At 35.6% G+C, this 24,762-nt stretch overlaps 1 protein-coding gene across 14 annotated transcripts in view; it reads left to right on the forward strand.

Annotated features, from left to right (window-relative positions):
- Window positions 1-24,762, forward strand: part of MYO9A (myosin IXA) — a 282,783-nt gene that overhangs the window by 42,265 nt on the left and 215,756 nt on the right. For all 14 annotated transcript variants that reach the window (XM_053888877.1, XM_053888879.1, XM_053888875.1 and 11 more), the window contains 3 exons: window positions 1,022-1,932; window positions 14,792-14,886; window positions 21,564-21,626. In XM_053888877.1, the coding sequence (XP_053744852.1) occupies window positions 1,093-1,932; window positions 14,792-14,886; window positions 21,564-21,626 (998 nt within the window). In that variant the 5' untranslated portion in view covers window positions 1,022-1,092. The remainder of the gene's footprint in view (window positions 1-1,021; window positions 1,933-14,791; window positions 14,887-21,563; window positions 21,627-24,762) is intronic.

A 24,762-nucleotide genomic window follows, 5' to 3' on the forward strand; every position in this document is an offset into this window, starting at 1 on the left:
TATAGTTTAGAGTCTGTTTCTTGGTTTTCCTCTCTCCCCTACATGTTCCTTTGTTTTGTTTCTTAAATTCCACTTATGAGTGAAATCATATGGTATTTGTCTTTCTCTGACTTATTTCACTTAGCATAATACACTAGTTCCATCCACATTGTTGGAAATGGCAAGATTTCATTCTTTTTTTATGGCCGAGTAATATTCCATTGTGTGTGTGCGCGTGCGTGCGTGTGTGTGTATCTCACATCTTTATCCATTCATCAGTTGATAGATATTTGGGCTCTTACCATAATTTGGCTATTGCTGATAATGCTGCTGCAAACATTGAGGTGCATGTATCCCTTTGAATTAGTATTTTTTTATCCTTTGGGTAAATAGTAGTGCTGGATCATAGCAAAGTTCTATTTTTAACTTTTTGAGGAACTTCCATACTGTTTTCCAGAGTGACTGCACCAGTTTGTATTCCCACCAACAGTGTTAGAGCGTTCCCCTTTCTCCACATCCTCTCCAACACCTATTATTTCCTGTGTTGTTAATATCATCTTCTTACTGTTTTTAATTTCACAAAAATTTGGCTTCATTGATGGCATTGTTTTGTGTTTTTGCTTTATCCATAAGAGCTTTTGGGTGCAGGGTGATCTGTATGATTATTCTGCCCTTTTTAATCTAGTCTTTGGCAAGTCTCTTTAAATATAAAGAAAGAACTTGACTCTAATCTCAGGTACTTTGGAAACATTTGAGATAGAGTACAAAATAATTTTTATTTGCACTCTGGATTTTGCATTATTAGTATGCTAAAACATGGAAAAATCTTTGGCAAGTTGCTTTTGGAGAAAGTGTCCAGATTTCGGCAATAAAATGTAATATTACGTGGTCTCAATGAGACTGTTTTCAAGACTTTCTAGACTAAGAATTAGGATCTTATGTTCTAAAAGATGTAATCAACATGACTTAAGCCTTTCTTGAGCATCAGAAGGTAAAGATTGTTTATATGATTTCTAAATGTTTCACATCTTTTATGTTACAGTTCTTTTGCCATGAACATGGTTTGCAGGGTCTTGGACACATACTATCCATGCTGATGGGACAGGATCCAATATGAATATAAATGATGGAGGAAGACGACGCTTTGAGGATAATGAACATACGTTACATATATATCCTGGGACAATTTCAGAAGGGACTATCTACTGTCCAATTCCTGCCAGAAAAAACTCCACAGCTGCTGAGGTGATTGACTCTCTTATAAACAGACTTCATCTTGACAAAACAAAATGTTATGTTCTTGCAGAAGTAAAGGAATTTGGTGGAGAAGAATGGATACTCAATCCAACAGACTGTCCAGTTCAGCGAATGATGTTGTGGCCCCGAATGGCTCTGGAAAATCGCCTGAGTGGAGAGGACTATCGCTTTCTTCTGAGAGAAAAAAACCTTGACGGATCAATCCATTATGGTAGTCTGCAGTCATGGCTACGGGTAACAGAAGAACGTCGTAGGATGATGGAGCGGGGTTTTCTTCCACAGCCTCAACAAAAAGACTTTGATGATTTATGTAGCTTACCTGATTTGAATGAGAAAACTCTCTTAGAAAACCTACGAAATCGCTTTAAGCATGAAAAAATTTATACCTATGTTGGCAGTATTCTAATAGTTATTAACCCATTCAAGTTTCTTCCTATTTATAATCCCAAATATGTCAAAATGTATGATAACCACCAATTGGGAAAACTGGAGCCCCACATTTATGCTGTGGCTGATGTAGCTTATCATGCCATGCTTCAGCGCAAAAAGAATCAGTGCATTGTGATTTCAGGAGAGAGTGGTTCTGGGAAGACTCAAAGCACAAACTTTCTTATACACCACCTTACTGCACTCAGTCAGAAAGGATTTGCCAGTGGAGTGGAACAAATTATTCTTGGAGCTGGACCAGTACTTGAGGTAAGTGTGTAGAAATAACTTTTCTTACTCTTAAAAATGTCTTTGAAAAAATTTTTTGTAAATGTGAGAAAATGTAATGAAACCACAAGTATAGATATCATTTTTAGTTACCAAGGAAAACTGGAAGACGGGAAAGCAAAAAAGGCAGCGTGGAAGATTAAAGGGTATGACAGTGGCAGTATATTTTTCAAAGGTGTTTTTGGGTCATAGTGATGAAGTAAGAGATGATTGGAGTCGTATGTATCCCCCTGTAAAGGGAAATAGCCAGCACAGGACTCCTGTCTGTAATTGGGTTGTGGAATTAGGTGTTGGGGAAAATATTCTCATCAATCTATTTGTATCTTTGCAACTTTAACATGTGTGCCTAGTATTGAATTCTAAGGGTTCAGTTTTGAAAATGTAGAGAATATGGGAAAAAAAGTTTTAGTTCTATAATGTTTTAGAAGTAATAGTACCAAAGGTAGAAAGGAAAAAGAATACACTTTTTGTTTTAGAGTTGAAAGGAAAAGGTAGTATTACCTATTTTTTTTATTAAAAAAATTTTTTTATGTTTATTTTTGAGACAGAGAGAAACAGAGCACGAGTGGGGGAGGGGCAGAGAGAGAAGGAGACCCAGAATCTGACGCAGGCTCCAGGCTGGGCTGTCAGCACAGAGCCCGACGCCAGGCTTGAACCCATGAACCGTGAGTTCATGACCTGAGCTGAAGTTGGTTGCCCAACCAACTGAGCCACCCAGGCGCCCCAATATTACCTATTTTTTAAAAGAGATTTTGTGAGGTATAACTGGGATACAGCAAACTGCACATATTGGAAATGTACAATTCGATAAAATTTGACATGTATATATACTAATTAAGCCACTGTCACAGTCAAGATACCGAATACATCCATTATTGCCAAAGTTTCTTTGTGATTCACAAAGTATAAGTATAGTGTAAGAAACCACTTACACACTTACACTATAGATTAGTTTGTGATTTCTATAATTTTGTATAAATGGAATCATATACCATGTACTCTTTTATGTTTGACTTCTCTTGGTATAATTATTTCAAGTTCATCCAGGTTGTATGTGTCAGTAATTCATTCCTTTTGCTAAGGTAGAATTCCACTGCATGGGTGCATGATGCTTTGCATTTATCCATTTACCTGGTAATGGACTTTTAGATTATTGCTAGTTATTCACTGTTACACATAAAGCTTTATACAAGTCTTTGTGTGGACATACACTTTACTTTGGGTGAATACCTAGGAGTGGAATGACTGGGTTATATGATAGGTATATGCTTAACTTTTTAAGAAACTGCCAACTTTTTCTACAGTGTTTATACTTACATTTTATATTCCCACCAGGCAGTGTGTGACAGTTCCAGTTACTCCATATTCCTGCTAACCCTTGATATAGTCATTCTTTTAAATTTTAGCCATTCAAATATATATACAGTGGTATCTTACTGAGGTTTTAATTTGCATTCTATAATGACTAATGCTGTGAGCACATTTTCATGTGTTTATTTGCCCTCTATATATCTTCTTTGGTGGAGTATCTGTCAAAATTTATTGCCTAATTTTTTATTGGATTTTCTTAAATTTTTTTTAATGTTTATAATTTTTGAGAGAGACAGATGCCAGTTGGGGAGGGACAGAGAGAGAGGGAAACCCAGAATCCGAAGCAGGCTTCCAGCTCTGAGCTGTCAGCACAGAGCTCAGTGCATGAGATCATGACCTGAGCCAAAGTCAGATGCTTAACTGACTGAGCCACCCAGGCACCCCTCTTGTGTTTTTGATTTTAGCCATTCTGATAGGTGTAAGGTAATACCTCATGGTGGTTTTGATTTGTATTTCCCTGATGATGACTGATGTTGAGCTGGATTTGATTTGTATTTCCCTGATGATGACTGATGTTGAGCATCTTTTCATGGCCATTTGTATGTCTTCTTTGGACAAATAAAATGGGTCCTCTGCCCATTTTAATTTTATTTTTGGCTTTTTTTTTGTGTGTTGATTTATATATGTTTTTAAATATATTTTAGATATTACCTTATTGATATATTATTTGCAGATATTTTCTCCCCCTCAGTAGGTTGTCTTTTTGTTTGTTGTTGGTTTCCTTCACTGTACAAAAGCTTTGAAAAAAAAAATTTTTTTTTATTGGTGTGGTCCCAATTGCTTATTTTTGCTTTTGTTTTCCTTGCCTTATGAGACATATCTAGAAAAATGTCACTTTGGCTGATGCCAGAGAAATTACTACTTGTGTTCTATTTTAGGATTTTTATGGTTTCAGGTGTCACATTTAGGTTTAATTCAGTTTGAGTCTATTTTTGTGTATGGTGTCACAAGGTGGTTCAATTTCATTCTTCTGCATGTAGCTGTCCAGTTTTTCCAGCACTATTTATTGAAGAGAATGTCTCTCATTATATATTCTTGCTTCCTTTGTCATAGATTAATTGACCATATAAATGTTGGTTTATTTCTCGGTGCTCTATTCTGTGCCATTGATCTGTGTGTCTGTTTTTGTGCCAGTACTGTACTGTTTTGATTATTACACCTTAGTAGTATATCTTGGAATGTGGAATTGTGATACCTCTAGCTTTGTTTTTCTTTGTCAAGATTGCTCTGGTTATTCCAGGTCTTTTTTGATTCTGAAGAGATTTTACTATTATTTGTTCTAGGTTTTAAAAAAAATCCTGTTGGTATTTTGATAGAGATTGCATTGTATGTATAGATTGCTTTGGGTAGTATAGACATTTCAACAATATGAATTCTTCCAGTCCATGAGCCTGGAATATCTTTCCATTTGTTTGTGTCATCTTCAGTTTCTTCAATCAGTTATTTTGTAGTTTTTGAGTATAGGTCTTGCACTTCTTTGGTTAAGTTTATTCTTAGGTACTTTATTATTCTTTTTGGTGCACTAGTAAATGGTCTTGTTTTCTTAATTTCTCTATGTGCTGCTCTGTTATTAGTGTATAGAAATGCTACCAATTTCTGAATATTAACTTTGTATCATGCATCTTTACCAAATTCATTTATTATTTCGAATTGCTTTTTGGTGGAGTCTTTAGGATTTTCTATGTGTAGTATCATGTCATCTGCAAATAGCGATAGTGTAACTTCTTTACCAGTGTGGTGCCTCTTCTTTTTCTTGTCTGATTGTTGTGGACAGGACTTTGAGTACTGTGTTGAATAAAAGTGGCAAGAGTGGACATATTTGTCTTGTTCCTGATCTTAGAGGAAAAGCTCTTTGTTTCACCATTGAGTGTGATGTTAGCTGTGGGTTTTTCATGTATATAGTCTTTCTTATATAGATGTATGTGCTCTCTAACCCCACTTTGTTGAGAGTTTTTACCATGAATGGAATTTAAATTTTGTCAAATGGGTTTTGTTTTCTGCACCTATTGAGATGATGATATGATTTTTATCCTTTGTTTTGTTGATGCTGTGTATCACATTGATTTGCAAATCTTGAGCCATTCTTACATCCATGGAGTAAGTCTTACTTGATTGTGGTGAATGATCTTTCTGATGTATTGTTGTATGTGGTTTGCTAATATTTTGTTGAGGAATTTTGCATCTATGTTTATCAAGGATATTGGCCTGTAGGGGTGTGTGTGTGTGTGTGTGTGTGTGTGTGTGTGTGTGTGTGTGTGTTGTTTTTTGATTTTTATCATCAGAGTAATGCCTTGTGAATTTATTTGGAAGCTTTCCTTCCTCTTGTATTTTTTGGTATAGTTTGATGAGAATAGGTATTAACTCTTTTCTAAATGTTTGGTAAAATTCGTCTGTGAATCTGTCCTGGACTTTTATTTTTTGGTAGTTTTACTTGTAATTGGCCTCAGATTTTCTATTTCTCTTTTGTTCAGTTTTGGAAGATTATATGTTTCTAGTAATTTATAGACTTCTAGGCTGTCTAGCTTGTTAGTATATAATTTTTTGTAGTATTCTCATAATTCTTTACATTTCTGTGATAGTTGTTACTTCTCTTTCATTTCTGCTATTACTTATTTGGGTCCTTCCTCTTTTTTTCTTGATGAGTCTGGCTAAGTGTTTTTCAATTTTGTTTACCTTTTCAAAGAACCAGCTCTTGGTTTTATTGATTAAAAAAAATTTTTTAATGTTTATTTATTTTTGAGAGAGAGGGAGACAGACAGCACAAGCAGGGGAGGGACAGAGAGAGACAGAGACACCGAGTTTGAAGCAGTCTCCAAGCTCTGAGCTGTCAGCACAGAGCCTGACGTGGGGCTCGAACTCACAAACCATGAGATCATGACGTGATGCTTAACCGACTGAGTCCTCAGGCGCCCCTACTGATTTTTTTTCTATTGCTGTTTTTAGTCTTAATGTCATTCATTTCTGCTCTGGTCTTCATTATTTCCTTCATTCTATTTACCTTGGGCTTTATTTGTTGTTCTTTTTTTTTCTGGTTCCTTTAGTTGTTAATGTAGATTGAGCTTTTTCCTTTTTCTTGAGTTAGGCCTGTGTTGCTATATAATTCTCTCCCTTTCTGTCTTTCTCTGTCTCAAGAACCAGCTCTTGGTTTTATTGATTTAAAAAGATTTTTTTTTAATGTTTATTCTTGAGAGAGAGAGAGAGAGAGTGAGTGGGGGAGAAGGGCATAGGGAGAGAGAGAATTTCAAGCAAGTTCCTCAATGCAGAGCCTGATGTGGGGCTCTATCCAATGATCCCAGTATCATGACCCAAACTGAAGTCAAAAGTCTGACGCTCAACCAACTGAGCCACCTAGGTATCCCTAATTTTAAAAAATGGTATTCATCAGGCACTTATAAATATTTGTAGATTGCTTTGGGGTAGTGAGGACATTTTAACAATGTGAATTCTTCCGTGAGCACATAATGTATTTCAGTTTATTTGTGTCGTCAGTTTTTGTCATTAATACCTTTTGGTTTTCATTGTACAGATCTTTAACCTCCTTGGTGAAATTTCTCTCAAATATAACCATCTCTCAGTAGTACCTTTTGAAGAGCAGAATTTTAAATTTTGATGAAATCCAATTTAACCATTTTTTTTCTCTTATGGATTGTGTTTTTGGTGTCATATTTAAGAAAACTTTGACTAAACCATGGTTGCAAAAGTGTTCTATGTTTTGTTTTGTTTTTTCATTAGTTTTGTAGTTTCAGTTTTGCATTCAGGTCTATGATTAATTTTGAGTTTATTTTGTATATGGTGTATAGATCCAGTGTTTTCCTATGAGTATCTAATTGTTTCAAAACTATTTTTTGTTGAAAGACTATTTTTCCTTTACCTCGTTTGCCTTTGTGTCTTTGTCAAAAAAATGGTACATATATATGTGGGTTTATTTCAGCATTCTGTCTCCTGTTGATTCGTTTTTCTTCATGACAATGCCATGCTACTTTCATTATGCAGCTTTATAATAATTTTGAAATTAGGTAGTATTAATCCTTCTTTTGCTTATTTTGGATATTCGAGGTCTTTGTATTTCCATATGAATTTTAGAACTAAATTGTCAGTTTTTCTATAAAAGTTTTTTGGGACTTTGGGATAGTGTTAAATCTATAGTTTAATTTTTAGAGAAGTGATATGGTAACAATATTAAGTCATCTGACCCATGAACAAGTTTATTTCTCTACTTATGAAGATCATCTTTAATTTCTCTGAGCAATATTCTGTTGTTTTTAATGTATAGGGCTTGAACATGTATAGTAAGATATATTTGTCAGTATTTATTGATGCTTTTATAAACAGTATTTAACATTTTTCAATTGTTTCCTAGTATATAGGGATACAGTTGAAATTGGTACTTTGATCTTGTATTGTACAAGCTGGCTAGGTACAAATATTAATTTCAATTTTTTAAAATTTTTATTGGATTATCCACATAAGAAGTCATATTTGTGAACAAAAAGGCAGTTTTATTTACTTTCTTCCAGTTGGAATTTTTTTTTCCTGCAGATTTCACTAGTTACTCCAGTATGAAGAGATGCAGTGAAAGTAACATTCTTGTCTTGGGGGAAAGCATTTAGCCTTAAACATTAACTGTGATGATAGCTGTTGGTTTTGTGTAGATGTTCTTTATTAGATTGAGGTCCATTCCCTTTCATTCTTACTTTGTTTAGAGTTTTTATCAGGAAAGGTTGGATTTTGTCAAATGCTTTTTCTGTGTCTATTTGAGATGGTCATATGGTTTAAAAAAGAATAGTTTGTTAATATGGTAAATTATATTGATGGATTTTTTAAATTTAATTTATTTTTTAAAATTTATATCCAAGTTAGTTAGCATATAGTGCAACAGTGATTTCAGGGGTAGATTCCTTAACGTCCCTTACCCATTTAGCCCATCCCCCCTCCCACAACCCCTCCAGCAACCCTCAGTTTGTTCTCCATATTTATGAGTCTCTTATGTTTTGCCCCCTCCCTGTTTTTATATTAGTTTTGCTTCCCTTCCCTTATGTTCATCCGTTTTGTATCTTAAAGTCCTCATATGAGTGAAGTCATATGATGTTTGTCTTTCTCTGATTTTGCTTAGCATAATACTCTCTAGTTCTATCCACGTAGTTGCAAATGGCAAGATTTCATTCTTTTTGATTGCTGAGTAATACTCCATTGTATATATATACCACATCTTTATCCATTCATCAGTCAATGTGCACTTGGGCTCTTTCCATACTTTGGCTATTGTCGATAGTGCTGCTATAAACATGGGGGTGCCTGTGTCCCTTTGAAACAGCACACCTGTATCCCTTGGATAAATACCTAGTAGTGCAATTGCTGGGTCATAGGGTAGTTCTATTTTTAATTTTTTGAGGAACCTCCATACTGTTTTCCAGAGTGGCTGCACCGGTTTGCGTTCCCACCAGCAGTGCAAAAGAGATCCTCTTTCTCTGCATCCTTGCCAACATCTGTTGTTGCCCGAGTTGTTAATGTTAGCCATTCTGACAGGTGTGAGGTGGTATCTCATTGTGGTTTTGATTTGTATTTCCCTGATGATGAGTGATGTTGAGCATTTTTTCATGTGTCGGTTGGCCATCTGGATGTCTTCTTTGGAGAAGTGTCTATGCCTGTCTTTTGCCCATTTCTTCACTGGATTATTTGTTTTTTGGGTGTTGAGTTTGATAAGTTCTTTATAGATGTTGGTTACTAACCCTTTATCTGATATGTCATTTGCAAATATCTTCTCCCATTCTGTCGGTTGCCTTTTAGTTTTGCTGATTGTTTCCTTCACTGTGCAGAAGCTTTTTATGTTGATAAGGTCCCAGTAGTTCATTTTTGCTTTTGTTTCCCTTGCCTCTGGAGATGTGTTGAGTAAGAAGTTGTTGTGGCCACAAAGAGGTTTTTGCCTGCTTTCTCCTCAAGGATTTTGATGGCTTCCTGTCTAATGTTTAGGTCTTTGATCCATTTTGAGTTTGTTTTTGTGTCTGGTGTAAGAAAGTGGTCCAGGTTCATTCTTCTGCATGTCACTGTCCAGTTTTCCCAGCACCACTTGCTGAAGAGACTGTCTTTATTCCATTGGATATTTTTTCCTGCTTCGTCAAAGATTAGTTGGCCATATGTTTGTGGGTCCATTTCTGGGTTCTCTGTTCTCTTCCACTGATCTGAGTGTCTGTTTTTGTGCCAGTAACACACTGTCTTGATGCTTACAGCTTTGTAATACAGCTTGAAGTCTGGGGTTGTGATGCCTCCTGCTTTGGTTTTCTTTTTCAAGATTGCTTTGGCTATTTGGGGTCTTTTGTGGTTCCATACAAGTTTTAGGATTGTTTGTTCTAGCTCTGTGAAGAATGCTGATGTTATTTTGATAGGTATTGCATTGAATATGTAGATTGCTTTGGGTAGTGTTGACATTTTAGCAGTATTTGTTCTTCCTGTATATTGATGGATTTTTGATTGGTAAACCATTTTGGCATTCTGGGGATAAACACCAATTGTCATGATACATTATCCTTTAATGTATTGCTGGATTTGGTTTGCTAAAATTTTGTTTAGAATTACTGATATGTGGTCATGAGAAATATTGTTTTCTTTAGTGCTTTTTTTTTTTTTTTTTAATCAGGATGATTCTGGCCATATGGGAATGAGTTGGGGTGTTTTATATTTTTGGAAGAGTTTGTGTAGAACTTCTTTTTTCCTTCTATCAGTGTTAGGATTGATATGATGGAATCCAGGCCTGGTGTTTTCTTTGTAAGAAAGTTTTATGTATTTATGTATGTATGTAATTATCTATTTAGAGAGAGAGAGCAGGGAAGGGGGACAAAGGGAGCAAGAGAAAGAATCGTAAGCAGGCTCCACACTCAGCATAGGGCTCCATGCGGGTCTTGATCTCACAATCCTCGGATATATTGGAAATTCAACTTACTGAACCATTCAGGTACCCTGCAGTAAAGTTTTAAACAAAGTTTGAATTTTTAAATTAGATACAGATCTACTTTGAACCTGTTTGTGTCTTTGCACCTGAAGTATGTCTCTTGGGGAAAGCATGGAGTTGGATCATTTAAAAAAAAAAAACATCTTTTCTGCCAGTTACTTGCTTTTTGACTGGAATGTTTAAGCCATTTACAGTTAATGTAATTACTAATGTAGGATTTGTGTCTGCCATTTGATTTTTAAGGATTTGTGTCTGCCATTTGATTTTTAATAATTTTTTTAATGTTCTTGTATTCTTCCATTATTATCTTCTGTTATGTTAAGGAGATGTTTTCTAGCATACCATTTTAATTTTGTTATCTCTTGTTTGTTTGTTTTAGCAGTATTCATGAGCATTCCAATTAACATAACAATTCAGTTTGGATTACTACCAACATGTGTTCTTTTTTTCTTCATATAGATTTGCTTTATTAAGTGTCCTTTCATTTCAGCTTATATTACTTCATTTAGTATTGCTTTGTAAGGACCATTTGCTGCCTAATGAATTCTTTTGGTTTTTGTTCATTTAAATATCTCAATTTCTCCTTTAATTTTTTTTTTTTTTTTTTTTAACGTTTATTTATTTTTGAGACAGAGAGAGACAGAGCATGAACGGGGGAGGAGCAGAGAGAGAGGGAGACACAGAATCGGAAGCAGGCTCCAGGCTCTGGGCCATCAGCCCAGAGCCCGATGTGGGGCTCGAACTCACGGACCGTGAGATTGTGACCTAAGTTGAAGTCGGATGCTTAACCGACTGAGCCACCCAGGCGCCCCTCTCCTTTAATTTTTAAAGACGGTTTTATGGGACACAGAATTCTTGGTTGACCGGCTTGTCTCAGTGCTTTGAATATATAGCTCCACTCTCTTCTATTCTTGATGTTTTATTTGGAGAAATTCGATGTTATGCTTATTGAGGAACCTATATATGGTATGTGTTGCATCTCTCTCACTGCTTTTAAGAAACACTTTTTGTCATTCAACAGTTTGATCATTATTTGTCTAAGTACTTATTCTTCATACTTTGAATTTGTGAAGGTTGTTAGATATATAGATTAGTGTTTTTCATGAAATTTTGGAAGTTTTGGGCTATTCATTGTTAAAATATTGATTCTGTGTTTTCCTCTCTATCCTCTCCTTCTGGTGTTCCCATTATATACATATATTGGCATGTTTGATGGTGATCCACCCGTGTCTGAAGCTTGCTCTGTTCATTTCTTGTTTATCTCCCCCCTGCTATTCCTTAGGTATCATCTCAATTGATCAGTGTTCAAGTTTCGTGATTTCTTCTACTTGTTCATATCTCTACTTGAGCCTCTTCAGTGCATTTTTTATCTTAGCTAATTACTTTTCAGTACTGGAATTTTTATAATTTCTCTGCCTTCACTAATATTCTCTATTGTTAAGGCATCTTTGTCATATTTTCCTATAATTGTTTGAAAGTATTTAAAACAGTGATATAAAGTTTTGGCTTTGGAGGTCCAACATCTCGGCTTTTTCAGAGACAATTTCTGGTTATTGTGTTTATAAAATTTTTTTGTGTCCCTACTTTCTTTCTTTTTTGCATGTCTTATAATGTTTTGGTGAAAAGTGGGCATTTTTATTAATACAATGTGGCAGTTTTGGAAATGGGGTATTTACCTCCTCCCAGGATTTGTGGTGGTTGTTTTGTTATTGCTGTTTGGTTGTCCATGACTTCTTTGAAATTAGTCTGTGAGGTCTGTTCTTTTTTTCTGTGAGGGCTTTACATTCTCTCTTCATTTAGCTTAGTGGTCAGGTAATAATTGGACAAAGATTTTAAAAAAATATCCTGAAGCAATAAGGTTTCCAGTTTTTGTGTGTGTGTGAAGTTCTTAAGTTGTTTGGTTACCTCATTTTTTGCCCCATTCTCCTATTTGTACCTTAGGCAGTTGCAGTGTTCTAATCAATTGCCTCTGATTGATTTTAACAAATATACATGGGTGAAAAGGCTGTTCCCTGTGAGTGCTTTCCAAGTCATTTCAAGTAAAGATAACCCTTTGAGTGAGGTTTTCCAGTGAAATACCATGTAGCTCAAATTCTGACAGTTACTTGTGGGATGGGGCTTTGGCTATAATTCTGTTTTGATCCTTCAATGGCTTTTAGGCTGCCTTTGAAACAGACTGTAATTATAGGGCATTGCTTTTCTCTTCAGCATGAAGCTAGGGAGAGGGAGATGGTAATTGGCTAAGTTAAAATGCCACAATGCCTTTTTTCTTACTGAGATTCATCTGTTTTCCCCTCAAAGGATTATTGCAAGCCTTTGGTTAATTTCTAGAGTTGTCAAAAAGTTGATGTGGATAATTTTTTTGGTTTTATTTCTCATATGAAAAAGAGGATTTTCAGAGTTATCATTTCTCTGACCTTACTTTCAATTATCTTTTCAGGAGATTTAAGTAATAAAAAATTCTTTCTATATTTACCTTTCTGGTTACCATTTCTGCTGTTCTCCATTCCTTCCATATGTTGATCCATATTTGAATATGATATTTTCCTTTTGCATTAAGGACTTCCTGTAATGTTCCTTTTAATGTGGTTTGGCCTACGATGAGTATTTTCAGATTTAGATATCAGAAATGGTCTTTCTTTGGCCTTTAAAATTAAAAGAATAACCTTACAGTAAAATTGTATGAATTTTAAAACCTGTTAATTTTTGTAATCATCTGTATACAATCTGAGTACCCATTACCTCTTGAAACTCCCTCACACTATTCTTTATCTTCAAACCCTCTGACTTCCCTCCAATACTCCCATAATCCGTGAAGACTACGTGTCCCCTGTTGTTGTTTTGAAAATGTCACAGAAATGGAATCACACGCTAAGTACAGTTTTGGGACTAGCTTCTCTCATTCAGCATTATGTCTTAAAGATTCATTCAAGTTGTTGAATATGTGAATTCAACCAGGGATTATTTCTTTTAAATTTAAATTTTAATAAATTTTATTGGGATGTAACTTAGAATAAAATGTAGCCATTTAAAATTTATACTTCAGTGATTTTTGATAAATGTGTATACACGTAACGTAACCATCATTATTACACAATGAAGCTGTAGAATATTTTCATTACTCCTTGTGCCCTTTTGTAGACATTGCCTAACCACACCCTCATTCCCAGACAACTCTGATCTTCTTCCCATTACTGTTTTGCCTTTTCTAAAATTTCATATTACAATATGTACTCTTGAGTCTGATTTCTTCTACGTGGCGTAATGTTTTGATACTCATCAGTGTTGAAGTATCATCTTTATTGCTGGGTAATATTCACTGCATTGTGTATACTTTGGTAACAATATATTCTTTTATAAATAGTACTATAACTTTATTTTAAGTTGATGTAATAACGTGCAATACATTATGTAGTGAAACCTTATTTCATTTATACTATTCCAAAATTGCGATTATTTTTTTTAAATGTTTATTTATTTTGAGAGAGAGAACACACGTGAGCAGGGGAGGGGCAAAGAGAGAGAGGCAGAGAGAGAATCCCAAGCAGGCTCTGTGCTGCCTCTGAGCTCAGAGCCCAGCATAGGGCTCTATCTCATGAACCATGAGATGATGATCTGAACTGAAATCAAGAGTGGCCACTTAACCGATTGAGCAATCTAGGCACCCCTGAAGTTGTAATTATTTTGATGTAATTATTCTGCTTCTATCTCCTTGTTATTTAATTTAGTAATATCTAAAAAATTATATATTGAAATATAGTAAGAAAGTTTGCTGGCTCTGGGATGTAAAAGTTAATTTTAAGGAGTGTTAAATCTTTATAATTAAAATTTATTTATTAAACTTAAAAAAAATAATTTATATAATTTATATATATAATATATATATTTATTATATATTATAATATATATATTATATATATAATTTATTTTTGAGAGAGCATGAGCTGGGGAGGGGTAGAGAGAGAGGGAGACAGAATTCGAAGCAGGCTCCAGGTTATCAGCACAGAGGCTGACATGGGGCTCAAACTCTTGGACTGTGAGATCTTGACCTGAGCCAAAGTCTGACAATTAGCCGACTGAGCCACCCAGGCACACCTAATTAAGATTTATTTTACTGAAAAGCATAAAATACTTGTTTTTTCAAAAATTTTTTTCAACATGTATTTATTTTTGAGAGACAGAGCATGAATAGGGGAGGGGCAGAAAGAGAGGGAGACACAGAATGTGAAGCAGGCTCCAGGCTGTCAGCACAGAGCCTGACATGGGACTCAAACTTGTAAACCGTGAGACATGACCTGAGCTGCAGTTGGACACTTAACCAACTGAGCCACCCAGGTGCCACTCTTCCTACTTGGTTTTATTTCAACTATTAGTTTTTTCTCTTTTACTTTACCTAAACCATAGGAGTCTGAAGTTAAAGAAAATTGCTTTTCTACTGTCTATTGCATTTTGTATCTTTGAGCTGACCTAAGTAAGATTTTCCATTTTTAAAATGAAATTAACAAGAACTATTTATTTTGACAGGCCTTTGGAAATGCAAAGACAGCTCATAATAACAATTCAAGTCGTTTTGGCAAGTTTATTCAAGTAAATTACCAAGAAACTGGCACTGTACTTGGGTAAGTAGCAGTAATAGGCTTTGGAGTATGTTTGTATTTTTACCATTGTCTCTTCATAATCCGTAGATTATTCATTTACTCTTAATGAGCATAGTGAAACTGGTGTCTACTAAGTTTTTTCTTCTAAACTTTTTTTTTGTTTTGGAAAAGTTCAAGCCTGAGAAAAGTTCAAAGAATTATATACCTTTTTTTTAAAAAAATATAACTTATTGGGGCGCCTGGGTGGCGCAGTCGGTTAAGCGTCCGACTTCAGCCAGGTCACGATCTCGCGGCCCGTGAGTTCGAGCCCCGCGTCAGGCTCTGGGCTGATGGCTCGGAGCCTGGAGCCTGTTTCCGATTCTGTGTCTCCCTCTCTCTCTGCCCCTCCCCCGTTCATGCTCTGTCTCTCTCTGTCCCAAAAATAAATAAAAAACGTTGAAAAAAAAAAATATAACTTATTGTCAAATTGGCTTACATACAGCACCCAGTGCTCATCCCAAGTGCCCTCCTCAATGCCCATTACCCATTTTCCCCTCTCCCCCACCTCCCCACCCACCCTCAGTTTGTTCTCTGTATTTTAGAGTCTCTTGTGGTGTGCCTCCCTCCCTCTGTGTTTGTAATATTTTTTTCCCCTTCCCTTCCCCCATGGTCTTCTGTTAAGTTTCTCAAGATCCATATATGAGTGAAAACATATGATACCTGTCATTCTCTGACTTACTTCTTTCACTCAGCATAATACCTTCCAGTTCCATCTACGTTGCTGCAAATGGCATGATTTCATTCTTTGTCATTAGCACTTACATATCCTTAATGTAGATTTATTAATTATCAACAATTTGCTGCATTTGTTTTATCTCAGTGTGTTATGCATACATTCATTTTTTAAAATTGTTTTTGAGTAAGTTGGGCATATAATTTGACCCCACACAGGAATCACAGCCACATTTTCCTATATAATACTTTTTAAGAAATTAAATATGTTACAATAACATTAAAAAAATTTTTTTGTAATGTTTGTTTATTTTTGAGAGAGAGAGAGAGAGCCAGAGTGCAAGCTGAGGAGGGACAGAGAGAGAGGGAGACACAGAATCCGAAGTAGGCTCCAGTCTCTGAGCTGTCAGCACAGAGTCTGATGTGGGGCTTGAACTCAGGAAATGTGAGATCATCACCTGAGCCGAAGTTGGACGCTTAACTGACTGAGCCACCCAGGTGCCCCTCCAGTAACATTTCTTATATAGTGTGTAATCAGAGTACCTCTGGTTGTGTCAGCAATATACTTCCTAACTTTAAAATAACTAATAAGTTGGGGCGCCTGGGTGGCACAGTCGGTTAAGCGTCCGACTTCAGCCAGGTCACAATCTCGCGGTCCGTGAGTTCGAGCCCCGTGTCAGGCTCTGGGCTGATGGCTCGGAGCCTGGAGCCTGTTTCCGATTCTGTGTCTCCCTCTCTCTCTGCCCCTCCCCCGTTCATGCTCTGTCTCTCTCTGTCCCAAAAATAAATAAAAAACGTTGAAAAAAAAAATAACTAATAAGCTTTATTTTTAGAGCAGTTTTAGGGTCACAGCAGAAATAAGTAAAAAGTACAGAGTTCCCATATACCTCTTTACTCTATCCCCCAGTTTCCCATGTTAAGAACATCTTGCATTGGTGTGTTCCATTTGTGTTGTATATTCTGTGGATTTTGACAATTGTATAAAGACATGTATTCACCATTACAGTATCATATGGAGTAGCTTTACTGCCCTAAAAATCCTGTGTGTTTTGCCTGTTCATCCCTTTTTACTCACTAACCTTTGGCAACCACTTATATTTTTATAGTACCCCTATGTTTTGCCTTTTTCAGAATGTCATATAGTTGGAATCATATAGTGTATGGTCTTTACAGTTTGGATTCTCTGCCTTAGTACTTAAAAAAAATTTTTTTTAAATGTTTATTTTTGAGAGAGAGACAGAGAGAGAGGGTGGAGCCGGGGGGGTGGGGGGGTGGGGCAGAGTGTGAGAGGGGGAGGAGCAGAGAGAGGAAGACACAGATTCCAAAGCAGGGTGTAGGCTCTGAGCTGTCAGCACAGAGCCTGACGCAGGGCTCAAACTCATGAACCTTGAGATCATGACTTGAGCCTAAGTCGGATGCTCAACTGACTGAGCCACCCAGGCACCCCCTTTGCCTTAGCACTTTGTATTAAAGTTTCTTCCACACCTTTCATGGCTTGATTTTATTGGGCTAATGTTAAATGTATGTATTAATTTGGAGATAATTGACATCTTGGGCTATTTAGAAATGCTTTTAAGTTTTTGTATTTCTTATTTATTCCTAAGTATTTTAATGTTTTGTTGTTATTAAAAAGTGTGATTTTTCTCTTGCATTATATCTTCTAGTTGTTTGAAGATATATATGAAAGTTACTGATTTTTATATTCGTATCTTATTGTCTTAGTTATTTTATTTTTTGCATTTTACTGTCGTATCTCTTACCTTTTCTTGGTATATATGCAAAAATAGATATTTTTACCTTTTTTTCTGCTCTTACATCTTTAGTAATTTTCTCTCTTGTCTGATTCCAAGTAATTTTGTTTCAGACCTTTATATGAATGACTTTACTTTTTTCCACTAAGTAAAATACTGGTTTTAGGACATTTTATCACATTAATGGATTAGTATCAATTTAAATTTTCTGTGAGTGGTTTTCTGAGTAACAAAATGATATTGCATTTTATCAAATGCATTTTTCACATTTGTGGAGATTAGCATAATCTTCATTCTGAGATATATCAGTGTTATCATTATTTTCCTAATATTGAATCATTTTGTGTTCCTGGGAAAACAGTCCCACTTGGTCAGTACAAAAAGATACGTACACACACACTCACATACATACGTACACAAACATATTTTTGTAGACACATATAAATTGGTTCTATTCTGTTTTCTAGTTTTTATTTATGAGTTTTGCGTCCATATTAATAAGTGAGATTGGTCTTTTTCTTTTTTAGGCTATTTTAATTATGCTTACTATTTTACTTATTTTGATTTTAAAATTTTGACCAAAACTATGTGCATTCTCCCCCTGCCAACAAAAACAAAACAAGAAGGATAAATCCTTCTTCAGTGATAAGTTTCATAACTTATTTCCTTTCTTATTAAAACTATGTTTCCAAAGGTACAGTTGGTACTTCTACTAATAAAAATGGGATGCAGTCAAGTTGTCAAGTTGTACTTTTCTAGTATTTATGATTGTGATGCAGGAGAGGTTGATAATAGGTACAGTAGTATGTATTGCTTTGTAACTTACAAAATATCATTATATATATTCATTGATTCTTAAGACAATTTCATGAAGTAGGAATGGCAGATGTTTATTTTCCCATTTTATGAATGAAATCCTGGCTCTTACATGTTAAGTGATTACCTAAAATGGTTAATCTTTTCTCTTACAACAGTGATGAACAAAAATCTTTATCTTGAGTAGTAAGTTAACAGATACATATTGAAAAAATTTTTTTTCATTTCAAAAATTTCTAACTCTTAGCAAATATATGTTAAGCATTTTTCTTTCATTTTATCATTCATTGGGCAAACATTTATGGAATTCATTTCTATATGTGCCAAGTGTTGAGGACAAAAAAAAATATATACACTTGTCCTCTGCCATTAAAATTCTCATAGTCTTTTTGGGAAGACGTGTTTACATAAGAGGATTACAGTAAGTGAGGTAAGTACAGTGATTAAAGCACGTGTCTGGGAGAGTTCACAAAAAAGGATTTTTATCTTGGGTCTTGAAAAATTGCTAAGAAGAAAAAGTGGTAAATCACATTATTGATTGAGGAAATGAATGGAATCATAACAAGAGCTTGGTGTACTTGAGGAGCAAGTTCAGAGGCTATAATGGTCAATTGGTTTCAGATTCTGAATAAAGCTCCAATGTTTATAATTTATCCTTTTGACATTGGGAAGGAGATTTTAAAAATTTTATTATATAAAATGTCAAACATAGAAGTAAAGAGAATAGTAAAAGGAATGCCCATTTGATTAAACAGTTATCCCATTTTGCCATATATACTTCCATCTATTTTTTTCTTTTTCTTTGCTGATGTATTTTAAAAAACAGTCCCAGGTAGATATAACATCAGTTTACCCATACATACTTTAGTATGAGCAACAGTGAATGAGGAATAAAATGAGTAGATCTTATTTTATAGGTAAATAACTCTCAGAGCAGTATAACTTATGGATTGGAGGGGAGGAAGGAGAGATGTCTAGGAGTATGTTGGTATAGCTGAAAGAGAGAGGCTTTTAGTTAAAATAGATCTGGTATCCAGTCATAGTTCTGCTGTTTACTAGCTGCATGATCTTAATATCTTTGAGCATCAGTTTCTCCACTTATGAAATAGGCAGTAATATTTGCCATGCAGAGTGGGTGTAAGGATTTCATATACTATGTAGAATCTAAAACACAAATGAGTAAACAGAAAGCAGATTTATAGCTATAAACACACAGAACAAATTGATGGTTGCCAGAGGGGAGGAGGATGGTGGAATGGGCAAAATGAGTGAAGGCTGCCAGTTATGATTGAATAAGTAAGTCATGGGAATAAAAGGCATTGCATAGGGAATATAGTCATTGATACTGTAGTAGTGAGGAACCGTAGCTACACTTGTGGTGAGCATAGTATAATGTATAAACTTGTTGAATCACTATGTTGTACACCTGAACACCTGAAACTAATGTAACATTGTCAACTAAATGTTGACATAGTCAAATAAAATAAAAGAATTTAACATACTAGTTTATGTTAGTTCCCTTTGTCCCATCTTATACAGATAAGACCCTGTTTTAGTAGTTTAGAGGTGATGATGTTTATTCAGAGGAAATGATGCATTTTAATTGCTGGTAGTGGTAGTGATAATGGGCTTACAAAGAAGGCACATTTGAGCTTCATTTTCATTTTCATTTCCATCCAATGGATGGAACCTATTGGATAGAGAGTGGGTATAGACTGTAGAATTAAAAGTGGAAAGAAGAGCATGAACAATGCAGTCAGGAGTGAATGGTGTGCTTGTGGAAATAACCTGTATGTGGGAGTGACTGAAATACTGAGCATGCAGTGGGAGGGAACTGATGGCAATAAAAGCTCCAAAGTCAGATTTTGACCCCACAGAGGTTTGTGCTAAGTAATTTGGATTTAGTAGGCTAAAGCTTTTAAATTTCAGACCATAGGAGCCTCTTTTGCAGTGGAGGCTTAACTAATTGCTTCAGTTTGGTAATAGGTATTGAAGACTTGAAGTGGTGGGGTACAGGCTGGATAAAGAGAATAACGTATCAGATGTTTATGTTTCAGTTTCTCATTACTTTTAGGATAAAATCCATTCTTCTGGCATATGGTATATTGGTTCTTCTTGATCCACTCCACTTGTCTGTCTCATTCTTTAGCCATGTTAACTAATTATCTTCCTTGATGTTAAGTACCCTCCTTTTATGCGTTTATACAGTGCAGTTCTCCTTGCCTTCTTCTGGTCAGTCTTTCAGATTTTAGAGTCATTTAGTCAGTCATCAAATAGTTTTTGTGAATGTTTACTATGTGCTGGGAACTCACCTCTATATGAATTGTTCCTTATGTAATTTTTTCCTTCTTGGATTGAGTCTTACCTATCTCTCTTGGTATATCCATAATATCGTGGTCATTGCTCTATAATAAACCCTATACCAACTCAGTATGATAGCTCCTTGTTTACATATTTCCTCCACTAGTTTGTAAGCCTCTTGAGAATAGATAGTACATCAGTATTTTCATATTTGAACAGTGCTTAGTACAGTGCCAAATTAATGAATACTTACTGAGTAAATAATAAATGAATAGATTCCAGAATGTGGTAGTAGCATGAGTATGTTAACAAATGTGTCTGAGCCTTATTTAGGCATCTGACGAAAGTATAATATCTGAAAGAATGTGCAGTGGCGTGGTATCTGGGTGGCTGAGTCAGTTAAGTGTCTGATGTCAGCTCAGGTCATGATTTCACGGTTCGTGAGTTCGAGCTCTGCATTGGGCTCTCTGCCGTCAGCACAGAGCCCGCTTTGGATCCTTGGTCTCCTCTCTTTCTGCCTACCCCCTTCCCTGCTCACACTCAAGTGCGTGTTCTATCTCTCTGTCTCTGTCTCTGTCTCTGTCTCTCAAAAAATAAACATTAAAAAAACACAAAGGGTTGCCTGGGTGGCTCAGTCAGTTAAGCATCCCGACTCCTGGTTTGGGCTCCCGTCATGATCTCACATTGGTGAGTTCGAGCCCCATATCAGACTCCATGCTGAGAATGTGGAGCCTGCTTCAGATTCTCTTTCTCTGCCCTTCCCTTGCTCATGCTCTCTCTCTCTCTCTCAAAATAAATAAACTTTAAAATATTTTGAAAAGAATGTGTAGTGGTATATGAACCTGGAAAGAAAGTAAAGTCTATGCCATGGGTGGGTCTTCTGTGCCATGTTTTGAACTTGTGACTTTATTTTGATTTATTGACTCCCCTCTGCCGAAGACTTAACGAGTTTATGAATTTAACGCAGATAACATTGCCAGCATTTATAAAACAGTTGTAATGGTAAATGTACTAAAATGATATGGATAGTATTCTTTGTACTTTTGCATCTTCTATGAAACAGTATTTATCTACCTTAAGCTTTATTGTTTATATCAACCAATTTTATTTTTCTTCTAGTGCCTATGTTGAAAAATATCTACTGGAGAAGTCCAGACTCGTTTATCAAGAGCATAATGAACGGTACAGATTTTTATTAGTATAATTTAATTAAGTTAACATTTGTATTATGCGGATCAACTTTTAGGATGTTTGTATATTATGACTTTTAATTCAGTTTATACTGTGTAATCCCTTTATGTATAATTGCTGTTACTATCACTGGCAGAACATTGCACTTTTTCAGAGGCTGCTAGGAGTTGTTTTTAACGGGTACAAGCATACCTTGTTTTATTGCACTTCATAGATACTGTGATTTTTACAAATATGTGGCAACCCTGTGTTGAGCAAGTCTTTTGGCACCATTTTCCCAATAGCATTTGATCACTTTGTATCTCTGTCTCAAATTTTGGTAATTCTTGGAATATTTCAAACTCTTACATTGTTATTATATTTGTTACCATGATTTGTGATCCATGATTACAACTAGCTGAAAGCTTGGATGATGGTTAGCATTTTTTTTTTTTTTTTAAGCAATGCAGTGCTTTTAAATTAAGGTATTTACATTGTTTTTTAGACATAATGCTATTGCATACTGAAAAGACTATAGTGTAGTGTAAACATAACTGTTATATGTACTGGGAAACAAAAAAAAATTATTTGCCTCATGTTATTTTGATATTTGCTTTATTGTATGTAGTGGTCTGGAACTGAAACCCACAAACAATTATCTTCAAGATGTGCCTGCACGTGGAACTGTTGCCCTTCTAAATTCTAGGCAAACTGTCCAAACAGGAAAACAGTGGTATCTCAGATTATTGCTTTTTGTGAGCATTGTGCCTTTGGGCTTTTCCCCATGTCTTAGTGTTCTATTTCTAATTTGAGAAAATTTTTAATAAGGCACTTAATTTTGTTATAATATATGAAGTATACGGGACTTCAGAGATGATATCTGTAACTTTGTACGGATGAAGAAACCAAATGTCAGGGGAAAGAAAGACCCCAAATGTAAGAGCAGTAAATAATTTGCTTCATGCTACAATGAGCCAAAATAAAGTTAAGAATCAGAGTTTGAAGTTAAAGAGACCTACATTCAGGGGCACCTGGGTGGCTCAGTCGGTTAAGCATCTGACTTCAGCCCAGGTCATGATCTCACAGTTCGTGAGTTAGAGCCCCGCGTTGGGCTCTGTGCTGACAGTTCAGAGCCTGGAGCCTGCTTCAGATTCTGTTTCTCCCTCTCTCTCTCTCTGCTCCTCCTCTACTCATGCTCTGTCCCCCTTCTCTTTCAAAAATAAATAAACATAAAAAAAAAAAAGAGGCCTACATTCGAATATTGACTATGCCTTTGGCATCTGTTTCTTTGATATTTATTCCCATTATACAGATAGAAGACAAGAGTTATTTGGAGGAGTAAATGAAATAACATTTATAAAGTGTTTAGGAGCAGCTTGGTGGCTAAGTCAGTTGAGCGTCTGACTCTTGATTTTGGCTCAGGTCATGATCCCAGGGTTGTGGTATTGAGCCCTGCATCAGGCTCCGTGCTGAGCATGGAGCCTGCTTGGGTTCTTTCTCTCTCTCTATCCCTCACTTGAGCTTGCTGTCTCTCTAAAAGTAAAAATAGGGGCGTGTGGGTGGCTCAGTCAGTTGAACGTCCGACTTCACCTCAGGTCATGATCTCATGGTTCCTGAGTTCAAGCCCCACATCTGGCTCACTGCTGTCAATGCAGAGCCTGCTTCAGATCCTCTGTATACCTCTCTCTGCCCCTCTGCCACTCTCTCAAAAATAAATAAATGAAACATAAAAAAAATAAAATAATTAAAAAAAATTTAAAAAGTAAAGTGCTTAGTGTGGTCCTTATATATAATTAAAGTTCAGTAATTAATAGCTAAAATTATTGTAATGAATACCTTCCAGGTTAGGACTAGAACTCAAGACTGTTAATTTTTCTGTGGCTAGCAGATGAGGAAATTTAAATTAGAAGTTTTTTGAGATGAGGGGAAGGGAGTTTTAGGAAGGGAATAGCTTCATAAAGATTTGTAGAGCTAAAAGATACTGCCATGAGAAGATTATTAGTAACTTTTTCTAACACATTTTAATGGAATGGTAGGGATATAGCATGGTTTCAACAATGGGAGGGAGATAAATAAGATCCAGAGTTTATAAACTAATTCACTATTATTTTTCTGGATTCTATTTGTGGATAGATGTATAATCTTTATTATGTGTTGCTGCGTTTGGGTTGCTAGTATTTTGTTGAGGATTTTTTTATGTCTGTATTCATAAGGGATATTGCTGTAAGTTTTTTTGTTTTTCTCCTGATGTCTTTGGTTTTGGTATCAAGATAATACTGTCTCATAAAATGAGATGGGAAAAGTTTGGGAAGGATTGGGTTAATACTGTTTTAAATGATTGGTAGAATTTACTGGCGAAGCCATCTGGTTCTGGGGTTTTGGGGGAAGTTTTGATTATTAATTCAAACACTTTAGTTATTATAAGTCTCTGTAGATTTTTTGTTTCCGTTTTAGCCAGGTTTTAAGGTTTTTATCTGTCAAGGAATTTGTCTGTTTCATTTAGTTCATCTAATTTGTTGACAAAAAAAAATTATAGTATTCCCTCATAATATTTTTTATTTCTAAAAGACTAGTAATAATGTTTCCCCTTTTCTTCTTGAATTTGAGGTTTACTCCTATCTTTGTTTGGGCTGCTATAATAAAATACCTCAACGTGGGAAGGCTATAAACAATAGGAATTTATTTCTTAGAGTTCTGGAAGCTGAGAAGTCAATGATCAAGGTGACAGCATGGTTGCATTCTGGTTAGAGTTCTTCCTGGTTCATTACTCATACCTTCTTGCTTGGTCCTCATGTGGTGGAATGGGATAGGGAACTCTGTAGGACCTCTTTTATAACATTACTAATCCCATTCATTAGGGCTCTACCTGTCATGACCTAATCAACCCCAAAGGCCCCACTTCCTAATACCATTACCTTTTGGGGTTAAGATTTCAAGATAGGACTTTGAGGCGCACACATTCAGACCATAGCAATCTCCCCCACCTTTTGGGTCAGTTTAGATAAGAGTTTGTCAATCTTGTTGATTTTTTGAAAGGACCAAGTTTTGGTTGATTTTTCTCAGTTTCCTGTTGCCTATTTCCCTTCTCATGCTTATCACTTTGTTCTGCTTGCTTTGGATTCATTTGCTCCTCTTTAAATTAAAAAAA

The sequence above is a fragment of the Panthera pardus genome, unplaced genomic scaffold (assembly GCF_024362965.1).
Source record: "Panthera pardus isolate Hobbes unplaced genomic scaffold, ASM2436296v1 HiC_scaffold_24, whole genome shotgun sequence".
Classification (NCBI taxonomy): Eukaryota; Metazoa; Chordata; class Mammalia; order Carnivora; family Felidae; genus Panthera; species Panthera pardus.